General features: G+C 46.3%; 1 protein-coding gene across 1 annotated transcript in view; it reads right to left on the reverse strand.

The window, feature by feature from the left end:
* LOC147899385 (uncharacterized) overlaps nt 1-19,311 on the reverse strand; it is a 503,340-nt gene that overhangs the window by 96,431 nt on the left and 387,598 nt on the right. Inside the window, exon 29 of the mRNA XM_087377716.1 lies at nt 11,588-11,769. Coding sequence (XP_087233842.1) covers nt 11,588-11,769 — 182 coding nt within the window. The remainder of the gene's footprint in view (nt 1-11,587; nt 11,770-19,311) is intronic.

A 19,311-nucleotide genomic window follows, 5' to 3' on the forward strand; every position in this document is an offset into this window, starting at 1 on the left:
GGCTGCATCAAAGGGATGGTCTTTACATCAAATGGATGTAAAGAATGCCTTCTTGCATGGTGATTTGCAAGAAGAGGTCTATATGGAGCAGCCACCAGGTTATGTATATGATGTTCATCTTGAGTTTGTTTGTTGAAGAAAGCCTTGTATGGCTTGAAGCAAGCACCGAGAGCATGGTCTAATGAGATAGGACAGTATCTTGTCACTATTGGCTTTCAGATTTCCAAGGCAGATTTCTCACTTTATGTGAGAAAAACAGAGAAAGGCATTATGCTGCTTGTCATTTATGTTGATGATTTGATCATCACAGGTGATAGTGATGAAGATATCCTTCATGTGAAAATGCTATTGAAGCAGAAGTTTGAGATGAGGGATTTGGGAGAGCTGCGTTATTTCTCGGGCATTGAGGTGATTAGATCCACAAGTGGGATATGGCTCTTGCAGAGGCAGTATGGATTGGACATGCTGTCCAAATATGGGATGACAGGCTGTAAGCCTATTTCAGTTCCTTTGGAGGAGAATGTGAAGTTGAGCACAGATGCAGGTGAGCTTCTGGAAGACCCTACTATGTACAGACGCATAGTAGGAAGTTTGAATTATATGACTATTACCAGGCCAGATTTGAGCTATGCTGTTGGGTTGGTAAGTCAGTTTATGCAGGCTCCAAGGAAACCGCATTTGGATGCGGCTAGATGCATACTGAGGTATGTGAAGTCCACATTGCAGTATGGACTATTTTATGAGACTGGGGTTCAGATACAGTTGCATGGATACATTGATGCTGATTGGGCTGGTAGTATTTTTAATAGATAATCTACCAGTGGATAAGTGTTTTCTTTTGGGAGTGCTGCAGTCACTTGGAGCAGCAAGAAACAGTCTACAGTTGCCTTGCCGAGCAAGAGGCTGAATACAGGGGTGCAGCAATGGCTGCATGTGAGGCAGCTTGGTTGCATAAGCTACTTTATGATATGCATCAGTCTATAGATGGGCCAGTTGTCATTTATTGTGACAACATGAGCAATATACACTTGGAAAATAACCCAGTCTATCATGTTAGAACAAAGCACATTGAGGTGCATTATCACTATGTGCGGGAGAAGGTTCTAGTAGGTTTTATTGATCTAGTTTATGTCAGCACAGAGGATCAGGTAGCTGACATATTCACGAAGGCATTGGACGCAGAGAAGTTGCGCAAGTTCAGAGACCTGCTTGGTGTGCAGGAATTGGGATTGAGATCAAGGGGGAGTGTTGAGATATCGAGCTCCACTCGTGATATGCCAGGGTGACCGTTGTGCATTTATGTCACCGACTTCTTAGCTACAGATGTGGTTGGTACACCGCCCATGAATAATAGCTAGATGACAGCTATCTTTATGTACTCTAGTTAGTGGCTCATTTAGTATGCCACCTAAGTTAGCTGAGTTTGGTATGAGATCCACATATAGGGTTCACCTATTCCTTTTGTACTAAGAGAAAGTTCTTTTGGCTTTCACAACTAAGAAGAGAAAAATTGTTTTCAGCCTCCACCTTTGTGTGTATTTCCCCATTGTATATGTGAGAAAGCTGCAAGTGAGACTCCTTGCTTCTCTCCCACTCTCTTCATAGGGGATACAGGTACTCATTGGAGAGGAAACTGAAGATGAAGGAAGGTGACTTGCCACTATGGATGGGAGATTGGTCCTCCATTGATATAACAAGTAGGTGAGGTGTAGCCCACAAGTGCACGTGTGAGTCCCCCTATGCTTGCAGATAGTGTTGTGGAAGGCATAATAGAATAGAGAGGGTAAATCGTATGGAGTGGTGGACTCCTATGCCATCCCCTCCCTCCTGCACCTCCCCCTTCTTCTCTCTCTTGCACCACCATCCCCCTCTTTCCTCGTGTCCCATCCTCTTGTGCCACCTTCCTTCTGCACCACCACCTCTGCCCCATCATCTCCTCTTGGGCCATCTTCTTTCGCCAACATCTCCCCTACCCCACCCCCTCTCTGCGCCATCATCTCCTCTTACGCCATCCTCCTGCACCACCATCTCCCCTAGTGCCAACATCAAAAGATCTGGTAAGTCTGCCTCCCGCGACGCCATATTACTGATAACATTGCAAATGCCTATGTTGGGATTGAATATGCCAAGTATACAGAGTAGGATGTGCTTATCCCCGCAGGTAGATATCGCAAAGGCATTTGACACCAGACTATACATGCTTTATAGCTCAGACTATGTAGGCTTTGGGATTTTGTCAAAATTTGCAGCATGTTATCTTTTGACTTTATCGGGATAGCAAGGCAGCATGCATTTTATCTTAAGACGGACTCACAGTGGTTTCTTGACCTCGATCTCCTTCTCCTTGCACTGGGTCTTGGAGACTTTGGTTATATGGTGGTTCCCCTATCAGGTTCTTGCGGTGGGACCCAGGGGAGTGGGAATGGATTGATGAGGGGCACCGAGAAAAGAGCATCCCCTTCTTTCATTATATAGTCAGAAATGCCCGAAGATTTCAGCTCAGCAGTAGAGGTTGGAGGCCCTCCAGAGCCCCACATTGGGATAGTTTTCAGATTTTTACAGTTGTGCGGAAAAACTTTTGGCGTAGGCTCTGGAAATCCCTCAGGAATAGAAAGATCACTCTTTTCTTTTGGCTTTCTATTCATGGAGGGTTCGCAATGAACCTGTGGAGATCTAGTGACCCTACTTGTCCTCGTTGCCACATTGCAGTTAAGTCAGTACAACATTACCTTTGGGAGAGGGGAGGATGGCTCAACAAGGGAGGGGGAATGCACCAAGGAGAGGGAAGAGGGGGAGGCGCAGGAGGGAGGGGATGGCGCAAGAGAGGGAGGGGAGGATGGCATAGCAAGGGGAGGGGGGATGCACCAAGGAGAGGGAAGAGGGGGAGTTGCGGGAGGGAGAGCATGGTGCGGGAGAGGGAGGGGAGGAAGCAGCAAGGGGAGGGGGATGCACCAAGGAAAGGGAAGGGGGAGGCGCAAGAGGGAGGGGATGGCGCAAGAGAGGGAGGGGAGGATGGCACAACAAGGGGAAGGGGGATGTGGCACAATAGGGGGGGAGATGGCCCAGGAAAGTAGATGGGGAGATGGCGCTGTAGGGGAGAATGATGCAATGGGGGAGGGCAGGCACGACACTGAGAAGATGGCGCACAAGGGAGGCCACTATGGGGGAGAGGAGGGAGTGATTGAAAGGAGGGAGGGAAGCGATGGAGGAGAGGGAAAAATAAGGGTTCCCAAAAAGCAAGTTGGCCAAAAATAGGAAAAGTGCTAAAAATAGCACGGCGAGAACAATGGTCACGATGGATATGGTGAAGAGGAGGGATGTATAGAGAGGTGAAGGGAAGGAGAGAGAGTGGTCATGTCAGAGAGAGGTGATGGGTTGGAGAGAGAGTGGTCTGGTGGACAAGAGGTGGAAAGAGAATCTAACATGTAGAGAGAGTTGATGGTGTGACGAGAGGTGGAAAAGCAAGGCAACATGTGGAGAGAGGTGGTGGGGTGACAAGAGGTGTTAAGAGAAGGCAACATGTAGAGAGAGGTGGTGGGGTGACGAGGTGGGAAGAAAAGGCAACATGCAAAAACAAAGGAGCTGGTGCTGCTCCCCGACTCCCCTACTGCACCCTCTCATCCTCTTCCTACTCCGCCCATCTCTCCTCCCTCCCTAACTCCCCTCTCCCTCCTCCCACAACCCCCTCCTTGCCTCCCTACACCCGCCCCCTCAGCTCCTTCCCCCACCATCTATCCCCGCCCCCTTCCCCCGTACCTTCAGCCCCTTCCCCCGCCCTCTACCCCCGCATTGTCAGCCCCTGCCCTCTACCCCCGGCCCCCTACCCCCACCCCCTTCTCAACCCCCTCAGCCCCTACCCCTGCCCCCCTCCCCCGCCTCCCTCAGCTCCTCTCCCGCCCCTTCAGCCCCTTTGCCTCACCCCTCCTTTCCTCCCTCAACCCCTCTCCTTTCAGCCCTACACCCCCCCTTGCTTTTCCGCCTATCCCTCCCCCATTTTCTAGTCTCTTCTAGCCTCTCTTTCTTCAGACTCACCCTCTGCCTTCACCCTCTTCTCTATCCTTGTAGCCTTTTTAGTTGGACGGAACTCAACAATGTTCGAGTTGGCCTTCCCACCCCAATTGCAATGGCTCTGCCTTTAGCCAATCCTCGCCTGCTTTCACAGGGCACAAAAACCATCACATTCTCAGAAGACAAGTTGCAACAGCTCAAAAAAGATACAGAGTAGGAGAGCTCGACATCACTCTTTGCTCACATCCATGGGTCCCACCCTTCCAGGTTATAGATCAGGAACTGGATGCTCACCGCTCTACCTAGAGACCTCACAGGGCACCTCACGGATGTTCGTCTACTTAGTAGAGGGTTCTTATGGGTTGTTTTTTATTCCCTGGATGCAGCAGGTACAGTACTTCAGGCCAGACCCTTGGCACTGAGCTCTAGGAGGATTTTCTCGACACCCTTTTCTTTGGGTTTTGACCTTGTGGAGGAGGATGGACGGACGTTTTCACTCTTCCTCAGATTCCTTGGCCTCAATCAGGTGTACCATAAACTCTTATCTTCCATTGGAGCTGCTTTCGGGATGGTCACCGAGATCCCCCTCCTCCCTGGGATGCCTTCTTCGGCAGTAGAGGCAGTCAGGTCGGACAGGGTACCACATGTTAGGGTCATTGTCTCTGACCCTAACATCACGGATGACCACATCATGCTCAAGTGTCCAGAGGGCCCATTCTTCAGGTAGAGAGTCGAGATCGCTGGGAGACTGGATCAGTGTAGGATTTGCAGGACTTTTGGGCACTTTGCTAGAGATTTCCTAAGGAAGAGAAAAAAGAAAAGGCCTAAAAGGTCCACAAGTGTAGCGCCTCATAGCACCTACTCAGCTGGACCTACTTCACGATCAACTGCACATCCTATGACTTCTCACGCTGCTGGATCTTCCACCTCTCGCCCAGGACCATCGGCTATAGCCTCTCGTCCCTGGACCTTTGTTTACAGTGCGAACGGGACCTTCAACACATCCTATTCCAATCATCCCCCGTTGGGTGCCAGTCAGAGTTGTTGAGCCCGTTCCACCTCAGGAGGCTACTGCAGGTGCCAGAGACCCTAGGAGATATTCATGTTCTAGTTCCTTGTGCTGATGAGGTTGCTCCTGTCCCTTCAGATGTTCATGTAAAGGAGATTTCTCCTATGGAGCAAGCCGTTGTTGAAGCCCGCGCCTTACTCCAAGCTAATGCTACTCTTTTAGCCAAGATCCATCAGCAGCAGCCCCCTTTCTCTCTTGTTCCTACTTCTTTACCTCTTGACAGAGGCAAGTGGATTATCGCTTCTACTCCTTCATCCGGAGGGATCCTCCGCACACGTGCGCAAGGAGCATCATTCAGGAATTCTTTTGCAGTTCAAGTAGACATGGAAGAGTGCAGCTGATTCGTAACAACTTCATCCAGGTGTTACTGGGGGCCCCATTGATGTTCTCATGATTGAGGAACACAAACTGGATGTCAGGGATTGTGCAAAGTTGGGTAAGCTTCTCTCATGTCATATATTTTGGTCATCCGCCTCGGGCACCAGGGGAGATACTTGCATTTTTGTTTCTTCTTTGATGCATCCCTTGGTGATTGGACATGGGATCATAGTTCCCTCTAGAGCTCAGTGGATCATCCTTTTCATTGGTGGACATAACGTTGGTTTCTTAAACCTTTATGCCCCCAATTCAAGAGGGGACTGTGTCCTTCTATGGAAGGACCTTCTTTCTTGGTCAAGCATTGTAGAGTCTTGGATCGTTGGGGGTGATTTCAACGTGGTTGAAATGCCCACAAACAAAAGAGGAGGTGGAGAAGGTGGTATCCATTCCCTAGAGAGAGCAGCTTCAGATGCCTTCCTTTTTCGGTACAGTGGCAGAGATGCATGGCATGATGATGCTTTCCACACTCAGCCACAATCACTCCTATTTTCTTGGTCAAACGGGAGGTTGCAGATGGCTATCCATGCGCAGAATTATAGATTTTATGTGGATGATTGGGATCTGGACAGAGGTGGGACAATATGCATTACACCTGGGGTGTCCACTTCAGATCACTTTCCAGTTGTTCTGTTTGTTTCAAATCCTCATGGGAGGAGTCTCTCTCCCATTATCAAGATTCTAGATGCCTTCTACGCAGAGGAGGGTCTCACGAGACAATGTTGCGGACTTGGGTATCTCACATGCACAATGGGCAACTTTCCTTATTAGATATAGCTGCAACCCAATCAGATATTAGTGATTTTTATCATTCAATTGCTCGTATCAGGAGAGGTGAGATCCTCAGGCAAGAGATAGGTATCCACCAGTAGTTGGCTGCTCTTCAGAGGGAAGAGCAAAAGAGGCCTACAGATGCATGGGTTTCGGAGCGCCTTGCTGCAGCAAGGGCTCAACAGGAGTCACTGTTAGATCAAAGAGCAGAGTATGCCTTTCATGCCAGAGAGTCATTTTGGACTCGGACGGGAGGTAGAGTCAACAAATAATTCTTCTCTACTCTTGGCCCTAGACATAGTAAGGAGAGTGTTTCACAGCTTGTTGACTCAGACGGAGTTTTACAGACACATCCAGATGTCGTCTTGTACGTAGCCACAGATTTCTATGCCTCCCTTCTTATAGGAAATCCTAACACACAGGCCAAAGATGATGCTCGAGTTGTTGTTTGGCAGCACTTACCTATGTTGGTGACTAGAGATATGATAGTCTCACTTGATGCACCCTTCACTAACAGAGAGTTTAGGACTGCTCTCTCTGCCCTTCACAAGGGCAAGTTCCTTGGCTCAGATGGACTTACCCCCTCTTTTTTTATTTCATTTTGGGATCAGATTGGGGATCACATTACCTCAGCCTTGCAAGGCATTTGGGACTTGGGTGAGATGCCAGACTCACTTAAGCAGAGCCTCATTCATCTTATCCCAAAAGGGGGTTGCAGGAATTCAGTGTCTCAGTTGGCCGATCACTCTATTGGGTGCTTTGTACAAAATCTTAGCAAAAGCAATCAGCCTTTGGTTGCAGCCCTTTCTTCCAAATCTTATACATGATACACTGATGGACTTTGTGCATGGTAGGAGCAGCTTTGATAACATCTTCTCATTTTGGGAGGCTTCAGACTGGTGGGCCATGCATAATGGCCATAGGCTTGCCATTCTACTCCTAGACTTTGAGAAAGCTTATCACAAAGTAGATTGGGGCTTTCTGGAGGGTACCCTCGTTCACTTTGGATTCACAGATGCATGGATCAGAGGGGTGTCAGCTCTCTACCGATAGCCAGGTGCTTATTGGTGGAGTCAGGGAAGAAAGGTTTCAGATTACCGGATCAGTCTCTCAGGGATGCCCTTTAGCCACCTATCTCTTTTTATTTATGGCTGATGAAGCTATGATCTATTACCTTAGAGCTCAATGTGATATTATAGGGCTGAGACTTCCGTTGAGGCAAGAGGATGAGCTTGGATAGTGAGTTGGCAGATGACACGGCTGTTTTTTTGGATGCCACACCACAGACACTCACCTCGTTCAGGACATCCTTGGATTTGCTTTCCACTGCATTGATGAAGGGCACCGAGAGAAGAGCATCCCCTTCTTTCGTTACACAGTTAGAAATGCTAGGAGATTTCAACTTAGCAGTAGAGGTTGAAGGCCCTCTAGAGCTCCTCATTGTGATAGTTTTCAGATTTCTGCTGAGGTGCAGAAAAACTTGTGGCAGAGGCTCTAGAAATCCCTCGGGAATAGAAAGATCACTCTCTTCTTTTGGCTTTCTACGCATAGAGGGATTGCAGTAAACCTATGGAGATCTAGATTCTGGGATGACCCTACTTGTCCTCGATGCCACGCAGTAGCAGTTGAGTCAGTTCAGCATTGCCTTTTGGAGTGCAGACAGGCGAGGACGATCTAGAAGGGTGTTGTTAGGATTTTTAGCATTTCTCATAGAGCACCCTTCTTCATGACTTGGAGATTAGTGCATGGTTATCTCTTACTGGCCCTCAGGTGTTTTTCGAGGGACATGACTCAGACTGAGCCTTCATTATACGACGACACTCTGTGGAGTCTTGTTCTCTCTAGGATTCCCTTCACTCCATTCAAAGCTGCTCTGGACACATCATGCGAGATTCTGGCTAGTATTGCAGCTTGGCATATTTGGAGGGCCAGGTGTACGGAGGCCATCTGGGAGAACATGCAAGGATTCTTCAGAGCAACTACTGCCAAGAGAGGTACTTTTTTCAGAGTTTGGAGAGGATCTCTTTTCTTTTTTCAGTCTCCTTCAGGGTTGAGGTGGCACTTTTAGCCTCCACCTTAGATTTTTGTTAGCTTTTGAGCTGGTTTTTTTTTCTTGCATGGGATGTTGCTCTTGCGGTTTTCATTCATACTTAATGAAGTAATCTTTTTGAAAAAAAAAGAAAAGAAGGCAACATGTAGAGAGAGGTGGGGTATGACAAGAGAAGGTAAGATAGAGAGATAGGTGGCGGTGAGACAAGAGGTGGAGAGAGAAGGTGTGATATAAGAGAGAAGGTGAATTGACAAGGGGTGGAAAGAGAAGGTACTCTACAACTGAGAGAAGGTGGAGTGACAAGGGGTGGAAAGAGAAGGTACTCTACAACTGAGAGAAGGTGGAGTGACAAGCGGTGGAAAGAGAAGGTACTCTACAAGTGAGAGAAGGTGGCAGGACAAGGGGTGGAAAGAGAAGGTCCCCTGTAGAGAGAGGTGAGAAGGGGTGAAAAGAGAAGACCCCATGTAGAGAGAGAGAGAGGGGGTGACAAGAAGTGGAAAGAGAAGGTGCTCCACAAGTGAGAGAAGGTAGAGTGACAAAGGGTGGAAAGAGAGTCCCTGTGTAGAAAGAGAGGGAGTGACAAGGGTGGAAAGATAAGGTGCTCTGTAAGAAAGAGAAGGTGGAGTGACAGGGGGTAGAAAGAGAAGGCCCCATGTAGAGAGAGAGGGGGTGACAAGGGTGGAAAGAGAAGCTGCCATGTAAGAGAGAGAAGGTGAAGTAAGAAGGGGTGGAAAGACAAGGTGTTTTGCAAGTGAGAGAAGGTGAAGTGACAAGGGGTGAAAAGAGAAGGCCCCATGTAGAGAGAGGGGGGTGACAAGGGTGGAAAGAGAAGGTGCTCTGTAAGAGAGAGAAGGTGAAGTGACAAGGGGTGGAAAGAGAAGGTCCCATGTAGAGACAGAGGGGGGTGACAAGGTGGTTTGCAAGTGAGAGAAGGTAAAGTGTCAAGGGGTGGAAAGAAGGCCCCATGTAGAGAGAGGGGGGTGATAAGGGTGAAAAGAGTGTTCAGCAAGAGAGAAAAGGTGGAGTGACAACACGCTTGATTGGATGAAGTCAGGAGACAAGATGACATACATGAAAGAAACGCAAATGATATATACAAGCGTGGAAAGGAATTTCCTCATTGAAGATGGTACTTCTTGACTCGTGACCCATTCATTGGGGCATGTAGGAGCTGGCCCTCCAAAGTGGCCAAGTAAACACCTCCACTTGGAATATTGGCTATGAAAAATGGGCCCGTCCAGCCACCACTGACAAACTTAGGTTTGTGTTTGAGAAACTTACTTGAATACAACAGTACCAAATCACTGACTTTGAATTCAATTTTCATAATGTTCCTATCATGCCATGCTTTTTGTCTCTTCTGCCACACCTCTTGAGTGATGCCTCAGGCCGAATGCATTCGGATCCCATAGACGTTCAATACTACATGCTTCTAAGTTGTCATCCATCTCTGTGAGCACCCGGTTGGTATCCATATGGAATTCATAAGGCATAATTGCCTCCAGGCCATAGACCAACTTGAACAGTGAATACCCATTAATCGCCTTGTATGTGGTCTGATAGGCAAATAAAGCAACTAGACATCCTAGTTTGCTATAACAACTAAGGTATAGACGAGTTAAGATCCCACACATTGTCTGATTGGAGCTCTCAGAGTGCATTGTGTAGGGATGTGTTGGTGTCGTAGGTTGTAATGCAGTGAAGCCGGCTGTATCAGTGCATTATGCAAGGGGACGGCATGTTGAGAAGAGAGCCCAGAGAATGAGCACAAGGAGAACAATCATCATATGCGCCATAGTCGTGAATAACCCCATATGCTAGGGAATAGAAATGATGAGAGAGTGACCAGGTTAGCCGAAGTACACAAGTCACTAAAATGGAAAATGAATAGCCGAAGTCATAAGTCACAAGAGGTGGCCAATGCCAAAGTACACAGGCTCATCCCCACAGTGGACACAAGCTAAAACGGGCGAGCTCGTAGCTCAAGCCTCTATCTCTATTCACACTCTCTTCTTGGGCGAGCTCGTAGCTCCACCTTGTATCTCTCCTCACACACTCCTCTCTCACTCTCTCAGGAATGCCAAATGAATCTCCCCACTCCTCCTCTCCTCCTTCATCCTCATCCGTGGTTCCTTGGCGGGTTCCTCCCCTTGCTAAGAATCTCTCCCCTTCCTCCTTATTGTTGGTCCTTCTATCTCCCTTAGCCATTGTGCCGCTCGGTCTCTTGAAGGATTCAGTGACTTCCTGACTCACTAGCTTCTTCTAGTCAGCACCATGTAAATACTCCATGTGTATCTGACTGCTCCATGTGCATCTATCACAGTGGCCTTGTGTAGTGAGCTGGACCATCTAATGACGTCCTTTGCCATGTGCAGCTATTGATGCCCCTAACTACTCCATGTGCGCCACTCGACATGAGATCGCCTTGTGTATGGTACTCCTTGGGTGAACATGTGGTCGACATATGGTTGACATGTGGTTGACACATGGTCGACATGTGGTCAATGCCTGACGACATATGGTTGACATGCGGTCAACACATGACGACATATGGTTGACATGTGGCCAACAAAAGGTCAACAAGTGATTGCTTGAGAGTGTATGTATCTGCAGCAGGGAGGCAAGGGTAGATGGATTGGGCTATAGGTCCACGAGGGGTTGGAGTGGTGGTGGTTGTCTCCTGACAACAAGCTGTTTGCTCCAAAGGCAGTCCAAACAGTGTTGTATAGGAACCTCCCTTTTTGTGAGAGCACCTTCCACTCAAAGTCTCCAACAAGCTATCTGAGGGAAGGGAGTCCTGGTCCTCTAGCACAGGCAGGAAAGGCGTATATCTCCATCATAAAATTTATTCAGAGCTGGCTAGAAAATGTCATTCTTATGTAGCTAGAGAATGCACTCAAAATCTCCAACAAGATATCTGAGGGGACAGAATCCTGGTCCTCTAGCACAGGCAGGCAAGGCATATCTTTGGTACTTCAAATCTTGTTAGAAAATATGTCATTCTTTGGTAGCTAGAAAATGAAGCGATCACAAAATGATAGAAGAAATTGCAGATGAAAGACCCTGCTTGAATGGAATTTGTTATCACATCCAATAGTCCGGTCATTACATTGCCGATATTTCAATTATGCAATAAGCTTTACCTTCAAAAATGAGCTTCAACCAGAAAGCAAATAAATTCTCCTATTCCTCATCATTTTTTTAACGAGCAATGAGATCTTACAAGAGAGTCTTGTTAAAAATGGGTTACTGTTATACATAGATAATATCTTTTAAAAATAAATATGTAAATTAAGGACACAAGGTTTCTGAACCTTGCGGGAAATGCTCCAAGATATGCAATGATTCCAGCAGCAATCAAGACATCACCAACCAAATTCCCATATTGGTTTCCCAACTCCTTGGCTGCAGCCATCCAGCGAGTTCTTTCTCCACCAAGGCCTCCAATAAGTTGTTCAGCCCTCTCAAGTTTGATTGTACACATTTTTACATCATGCTGAGAACAAAACAGAGAGCAGTTTTAAGACACTAGAGTACTAAAGATTTACAATTTCCTTTTGTAACAATTATCTAATCATTAGCATACTTTAGGAGAACATGTTATAACTAAACATCTTGAAAGCTCACAGGGCCTTAAGTTGTGACACATTCCTCAAGCTTTCTGATTCTTTCCTGATCCAAGAATAACAACGATTTGAAAAAATGTGCATATTATCACAGCTTTGAGAGCATTAAAAATTAAAGTTTCAAGAGATCGGTAATGCTGTTGAGATTTTCTGAAAATTTCATCATACATATGTCATTTTGCCTTTTCATTCTCTGATTTACTTTCCAAGCATGTAAAGAACAAGTCTCAGAACAAGAGTTCTAGTCATCTAAACATGCTTTACGTTTTGAGGAAAGGATTGGAGGTGATTGTTACAAAGTTTGTTGTGGGTATCAAGCCTAACATGTTGATACAATTTTCGTTCAATATGGAGCACTAAGGCCTACCACATCATCACTGCCGCATCAGCAGTGACATCAACAATGTTCATACCAGTCTTTGTGGACTCGGCTCCAAGCTCTTGGTTCATGCTACCTCAGCTCAAAAGGCTTCCTTGTACTGATCGAATCAAAGCTTCCTGCCCTGGCAAGAGTCCTTTGACCACCTTGCATAATGAAGCTTTGCTTCGCAGGTCTGGATATGAAATATTGTGGCCACCTTCCTACTTGGGTAGAATAAGAATCTCCCAAGCCACCCTAGCTCTAATATCTGCTGAACCATCTACACCACTCCAAATACAATTCCTTATCGGTCTTCTAAGCTGAGCAACGTAGTCCCTAGAATGGTGCCAACAAGAACAAATAAACCAACTCGTGGCCAGCAATACCCGGTTAACCACCACTACCTTGGAAGCAAGGCCAAGTTTGGATCAGCTCCAAAAGGAAGCTTCCTTTTGACACCCACCAGCACATGGGCGAATTGCTGTGATGGAGATATGCCCACACCGACTTGGCAACCTAGGTACCTGACATGTGCATCCCTCTGGATCTAAGTAAAACTAATGTCAGCTCCCCCAAGTTGGAGTGCCCAATGGATGTTTACTTCAGCCCATCTTAAAGTTCCTTCCTCCCTCTTATGGCTGTTATTCTAAAAGCTTGGGCCAGCTTCAAGAGTACTCTTCAGAGAGTCCCCCCTTCCTCTCAGGAAGAGAGTGACAAACAAGTAGTTATGTGGGGATGACAAGCATGGTGGACCATTAGGTACCTTTCATTATATGCAATGGCCTTCTTGCGATAGATATTCTTCTTCCTTTGTAGGCTCCTGGAGGATTTTCAAAAGCCTTTCAGATGATTGCAACATCTAGTTAGTAGGTCAGCTCAAAGGAAGTGCAAGGAGAATCCATCAGATTGATGCAGACATATCGTTGGATTGGGTTCTTTCAAGTGTCATGGGACACATGGCTAGGAGCCTTTACGAGATCCGGGATCCCACTTCATCTTGTGGGACTACAAGGGTCAGATGGGGATTCCTTGGTCTTTGATGTTCACTCTAAAAATAGATTATCTAGATCTACAAATGATATTCTTATTATGCATATTGCATTTCAGCCTATCAGGATTGTACGTCATGTGGAATATTGTTATTTGAAGTTAGGATGTACTAGATCCAAGTCACATCCCCTTGGGTTCATGGAGGCTTTGGCTCTATGGAGGTGTTCCCATAAAGTATTTGCAGTGGCACCCCGAGGGGTGGGAATGGATTGATGTAGATACTGAGAGAAGAGCCTCCCCTTCTTTCGATACACGGTTAGTAATGCCAAGAGGTCTTAGCTCAGGCTTACAAGGCTCGAAGCCCACCAAAGCTCCTCATTGGGATAATTTTCAGATCTCTATTGATTTGCAAAAATCCTTTTGGAAGAGACTCTAGAAATTCTTAGGAATAGAACAAGTATAAGTACTCATGGGCGCTGCCTTAGGTTGTGCCAAACACAAACGATTGCTAAGATGAATGGATGGAGGGGGAGTAAGAACTCAACCCCTCCCCAGCACGATCACCAAACTATCCTACGCCCTAGGGTAAGGCAACCTACAACCAGAATAGACTCAAACTAGATATAAGGCTCAAATGATGATCCCCCCCCTTTTCCAAAACAAAGGTCCCCTTCAAATACAAGTATGGCCACTTCCCCAAGGCATCTTCACCTCCCATCATATGTGGGATAACTCCTTTTATGCCACATGGCACTCTCCTACTTAATCTCCATTTAGGCCTCTTCTACTACATTCTCCACAAGGCCTACAACATTCCTCTTGAGCTTTATCGGTTTTTCACCACTATGCTCTCTTAAGTGATGTTGTTGCTTCACCATTCAGAGCAGTGCATGCCACGGTGGACACTCCTTGGGAGATGCTGGCGAGTATTGCAGCATGGCATATTTGGCAAGCCAAATATATAGAGTGAAAGATCATAGTGGTAGGGAGAGAAGCAAGCTAACACTAGGAATCGAAAGGAAAGATAGCAAGCATAATGGAAATGAAATGGAAATAAAATGAAAGCAATGGAAAAGTACTCACATGATACCAAAGAGCTTGATGTTGACTAATATAAGAAGACTCAAGACAAGTACAACACTATATAGTGTGACACTAGACTTAGAAAGCCATAGTGTATATGGGATAACTCCCAATATGACACGTGGCATGTCTAGGACTCACTAGACTATAGAGCACCCCCTAGATACCTAGAACACTCATTTTTGACTCACTTTGGCTTCATATTCCAACACCCCCCCATGAAGGCAAGGTGAGAGACTACTGGAATGGAGCCAAGAACAGAACATGACAATGATGGAGTCTACTGCTTTGTGCACCCCAAGTAGCTCAGAGGCTCAAATGAAGCATGGCTACTTGACCCAACAAATCAGTCTTGGGAAATGCACCAACATCCTGGAACTCGGCTAGGCCTGATAGAGAGACCCATCAAAGCCAATAGAAAGGCTCCCACAATACATCCCCCCCTCTGGCTTCATAACATGACTTGGTAGGAAGCCACACACTCAGGAAATAACACATCATTTGAGGAGGACTATCCAGGGTTGAGAACCTTTATTGACTGAAGGACACAAGACTCATTATTACAAGCATTTTTTGGGGACTACCCAGGGCAGAGTACCCAAACACACATAGAATAGAAGTCCCGATCATCAGGTACATAGACCTCTGAATGGAGAGAGAGATCTCTGATGTCGGCAGTAAGAGCATGAGTTAGTGTCGAAGCATCATCTTCTTCTTCGTCTTCACTTGTTGCAGCCCCAACCAAGTTAACATGATCCTTGTGTTGTTGTTTGGCAAGCTTCTGGAAGCAGCGATCCTTGGTGTGACCAAGCTTCCCACAGTGATTGCATTTGAAAGGCTTGAATTTGCCTTTGCCTTTGCCCTTGGAGTACAGTACAGTTGAGTCCAGTGTCTACATACCGTCTTTCATGATCAATAAGCATAGCAACCATATCATGATAACCCATTTGTGTCACACGCAATGCTGGTATGATCTCCCAGTACTTAGAATTGTCCTCAATGCTCGAGAGGAGCACAGCAACCTTCCCCTACAGGGGCCTTCAAACTAGCAAGCTGAGTGACATGCGATTCCATATGATTCAAGTGAGCAAGAAGAGAGTCTTCATGCTTCATTTGCAGCTTGAAGAATTCTTGTTTGAGGAATACCTTTGAATTGATGATTTTGTTGCCAAACAATTCTTCAAACTTAGCCCATAAGTCGTGAGCAGTGGAGTCATAATCAAAATGATGAATAACGTCATCACCCAACCCCAAACCAATGAGAGAAAGAGCTTTGCCATGCAGATTCTCCCAGTGTGCAATTTTCTTTTCATCTGATTGTGGCTTTTTCTCCTTGCCATGCACAACATTCCACACTTTATCTTTCATAAGTACAAGACGCATCTTTGTTTGCCATGTAGTGAAGTTCTTACCATTAAACTCTTCGAACGAAATGGTAGTTGATTTGGAAGACTCCATGGCTGGAAAAGGGTAGAAATGCAAGTGTAACTATGGCAAGATCACCTTGGTAATTTCTTCATGAGCTGGAGCAGGTCTGGAACTTCTTCATGGCAGACAGAAGTAGAAGGACAGCAGCTCCAAGAGAATGATGGGCAGAATACGGGCACCAACTTGCGGGCAGTAGCTCCAAGAGAATGTCGGGTAGAGGAGCAGCAGCTTGGCAGCAATCCCGAGGGCAGCGTGAGCAGCAAATCCAAGGCTGATGGCGAGGGTAGAAGCAGCTGCTATTGGGCACGCATTTCGAGGCTAGAGCAGCAGGTGTACGGGGAGGCAAGCAGGCTGGTACAGCACGGGACTGCACAAAAACAGTCCATATAGTCTGTACGGCCTGCTTACAGCGGGCTGTACGCCTTGTTTGCAAGTCGATGGAGTAGCTGGAGGCGAGGTTACTAAGGCGGCTGAAGAAGGGGTAGTTGATGGCGAGAAAAGAACATGGTGAGGCTTGGGTAGAAGAGGGAGTGCTCAAGGAAGGAGAGAAGAGGGCAGCCTTCCAAGGAGGATGAGGTAGAGTAGCTTCATTGGCCTCCCTTACCTCAACCTCTTGGAAGGGAAAGAGAAAGAGAGAGCAGGGCTAGGAACATGGCTCTGATACCACATGAAAGATCATAGTGGTAGGGAGAGAAGCAAGCTAGCACTAGGAATGGAAAGGAAAGATAACAAGCATAATGGAAATGAAATGGAAAGAAAATGAAAGCAATGGACAAGTACTCACATGATACCAAAGAGCTTGATGTTGACTGAAATAAGAAGACTCAAGACAAGTACAACACTATATAGTGTGACACTATTAGAACATGAAGTCAAGTTGAGCGTGTTTGTGTGTGGTCCTAGAGTCCTAGGACATATGAGTGTGAAGGTACTTGTGGGTGAGCAATCGGTGCCACCTCTTGAAGTTAGGTGTGACCTCATCCATGAGGTGTATGTGTGAGTCAAAAGATAAGGCTTTAGCCTACAAAAGCATGTACTTGGTGAAGCATCAATCAATCAATATCTGCATTAAGTTCTTGCAATATCTTCTTGTATCTCTTGATCCGAGCTCTCTCTCTCTACAATATGGCAGTCACCTTCAATCCACCATCATTGTATGCAGCAATCCCTGCATGTCAGCTTCTTCAATTGGTATCAGAGCAAGGTTACTTGCCCTCCACTTTGGCAACCATCAGAACTGCTATCATCTATGCACGACTTTTTTCCTCTCTATTGCTCTCCTACCCCTCTGCTCAGCACATCAATTCCCTGAATCTTCTTCATCGTGCTCAAGCCTGGTCCCGTTGATTCCCTGCCTACTCATCAAATGTTGTTGATTCCTGAATCTTGCTGAAATTTTCCACTTACTGCTGCTGCGCTGCATTCCCCACTATCGCAGATCAGTTCTTCACGGGATTGGCGATCCTACTGGGAATAGTTCCCTGTAGGTCAGGCTCTTCACCCCCTTGACAAGCATCTATTGCCGCTCCTATTCAAACTCATATTTTCATTTTCTGTCCTACTATTTAAGTCTAGGGGGAAGTGCAGACTCAGATTTCCAGCTGTACTACTTCTTGAGCAGTCTGCACCTCTTCATGCCCCCATGATTCTTGTGTGCTCTCTCAGCTCATGAATCTGTTCAATACAAATCTCATGGAAACTTGGCAGTGAATCCCACTCTGGATCTTTCCTACAACGACTTAAAAGGATGAAGCCTGAAGAACTTAAGCATTGGCTTGCGGCCTTTCCATTTCATAAGGAAGCTCTTCATTTGATGCTTTTCTACTTTCAGGGTATATACCATGTGGCTAAACGCATAGCTGCAGTTCGAAATGTTTATACATGGAAGCCGCCTCAGCAAAAGACCACATATCACATGCTACGCATCCTTTTGTTGATTCAATTGTGTGTAACAGGGGGCAATTGGCTATGGCACTACGTTTTCCCTTCACTGGAAACATGCAAGCAATTAGACTCAATGGATCACGCTGCTTTGCCAGCAGGTCCTCAAGGAATTCGACGTTCAGATGAGGATTCCAATCCAATAAGTTACAAATATCTCCCAATCTCGAGAGATCTTTTATTCCTTTATTTCCTGAAGGTTGGGTGCTCTACCCTTGCATCATCCATAAAAGGAATGAAATAAATTGTGGTGTGTGTTGGTCGATAAAGGTTCTCTGCCTTGGATAGTCCTCCTAAAAAGATGTATTAGTTTTCCTGTTTATTTGTATGTGGCTTCCTACCACTTCATGTTATGATGTATTGGAAGGAGTCCTTCAATTAATGAGTTCTCCATTGTTGAGCCTATGAGCCATGCTTGGTAGAGCCTCTGAGCTTGTTGTGCCATGCTCTCCAGCCTCTGAGCCATGCTCTTAGTCTTTTGCATCCATGCATGTTGGGCCTCTGAGCCATGCTAGATGAGCCTCTGAGTCTGTTGTACCATGCTCAGTAGCCTTTGAGCCATGCACACTTGCCTCTGAGATTGCATAGGCTTAAAGTTGGATGTTGTCATGGGTGTGACTTCTCTCCTCTATTCCCTCACCTTTCCTTCATGGGGGGGTGTTAGAACATGAAGTCAAGTTGAGTGTGTTTGTGTGTGGTCCTGGAGTCCTAGGACATATGAGTGTGAAGGTACTTGTGGGTGAGCAATTAGCGCCACCTCTTGAAGTTAGGTGTAACCCATGAGGTGTATGTGTGAGTCAAAAGATAATGATTTATTGGACACTGTGAAGCCATGTGTCCAAATTTTTTGCACTCAAAACAAGCCCTTGCAAATAATCCCCATTTGCGTTTATAAAAGGCACTTCCCATGTCCACATTATTCACCGTGACTGAATAAGAGTCTGGTGTGGGATTATCAGTATCCCAGAGAATGCAAAATTTGTTCGAGTTGCCATTTGGCCGTGGTGGGCAGACCACTTTACGTAAAGATGCTGCAATTTTAGGCAAGAGTGAGGCCATACATTGTGGAAAGTCGACAACTTCAATCCAAACCGGGCATCTGTGTCGGATTAAAGCCTGAAATTCCCTTGTGGGAGACCATGGCAATACATGCACCATTTGCTGCCCAAAAAAGAGAGGTGAATGTTCCAAAAGCATTTGTCTGTGTATTTCATCCACCATAATAACCTCAAAAAAGCCCCTGGCTGCATAGTGGACTTTACGAACAAACGAGCCAGCCAGCGTGCATGTCAACCAGTTGCCTACCTCTACGGCAGGGGGCATCCGACCTGGGAAAAATAATATGACTGCATTCTTAGCATATTCTCTGACTGGATCCACTATTTCATCTACCTCAACCATGAGGCCAACTGAAGGAACCGAGTCTTTCCACTCTTTCCTCGTGTCTGCAAATCCTTCATGCATGACATCATATACCAGTTGGGCCTCAAGAGTATCATGCATCGGGTCATGCTGACCCTCAACCTGCTTTTGCTTCTTGCAGTGAACTGAACGCTCCTTTTGAAACGTTTTTTCATAGGAATATTCAGCCATAGCTTTGTAAGAGATG

The sequence above is a fragment of the Dipteris shenzhenensis genome, chromosome 8 (genome assembly GCF_047967505.1).
Source record: "Dipteris shenzhenensis isolate YYH24624 ecotype China chromosome 8, Dip_SZ_1.0, whole genome shotgun sequence".
Taxonomy (NCBI): Eukaryota; Viridiplantae; Streptophyta; class Polypodiopsida; order Gleicheniales; family Dipteridaceae; genus Dipteris; species Dipteris shenzhenensis.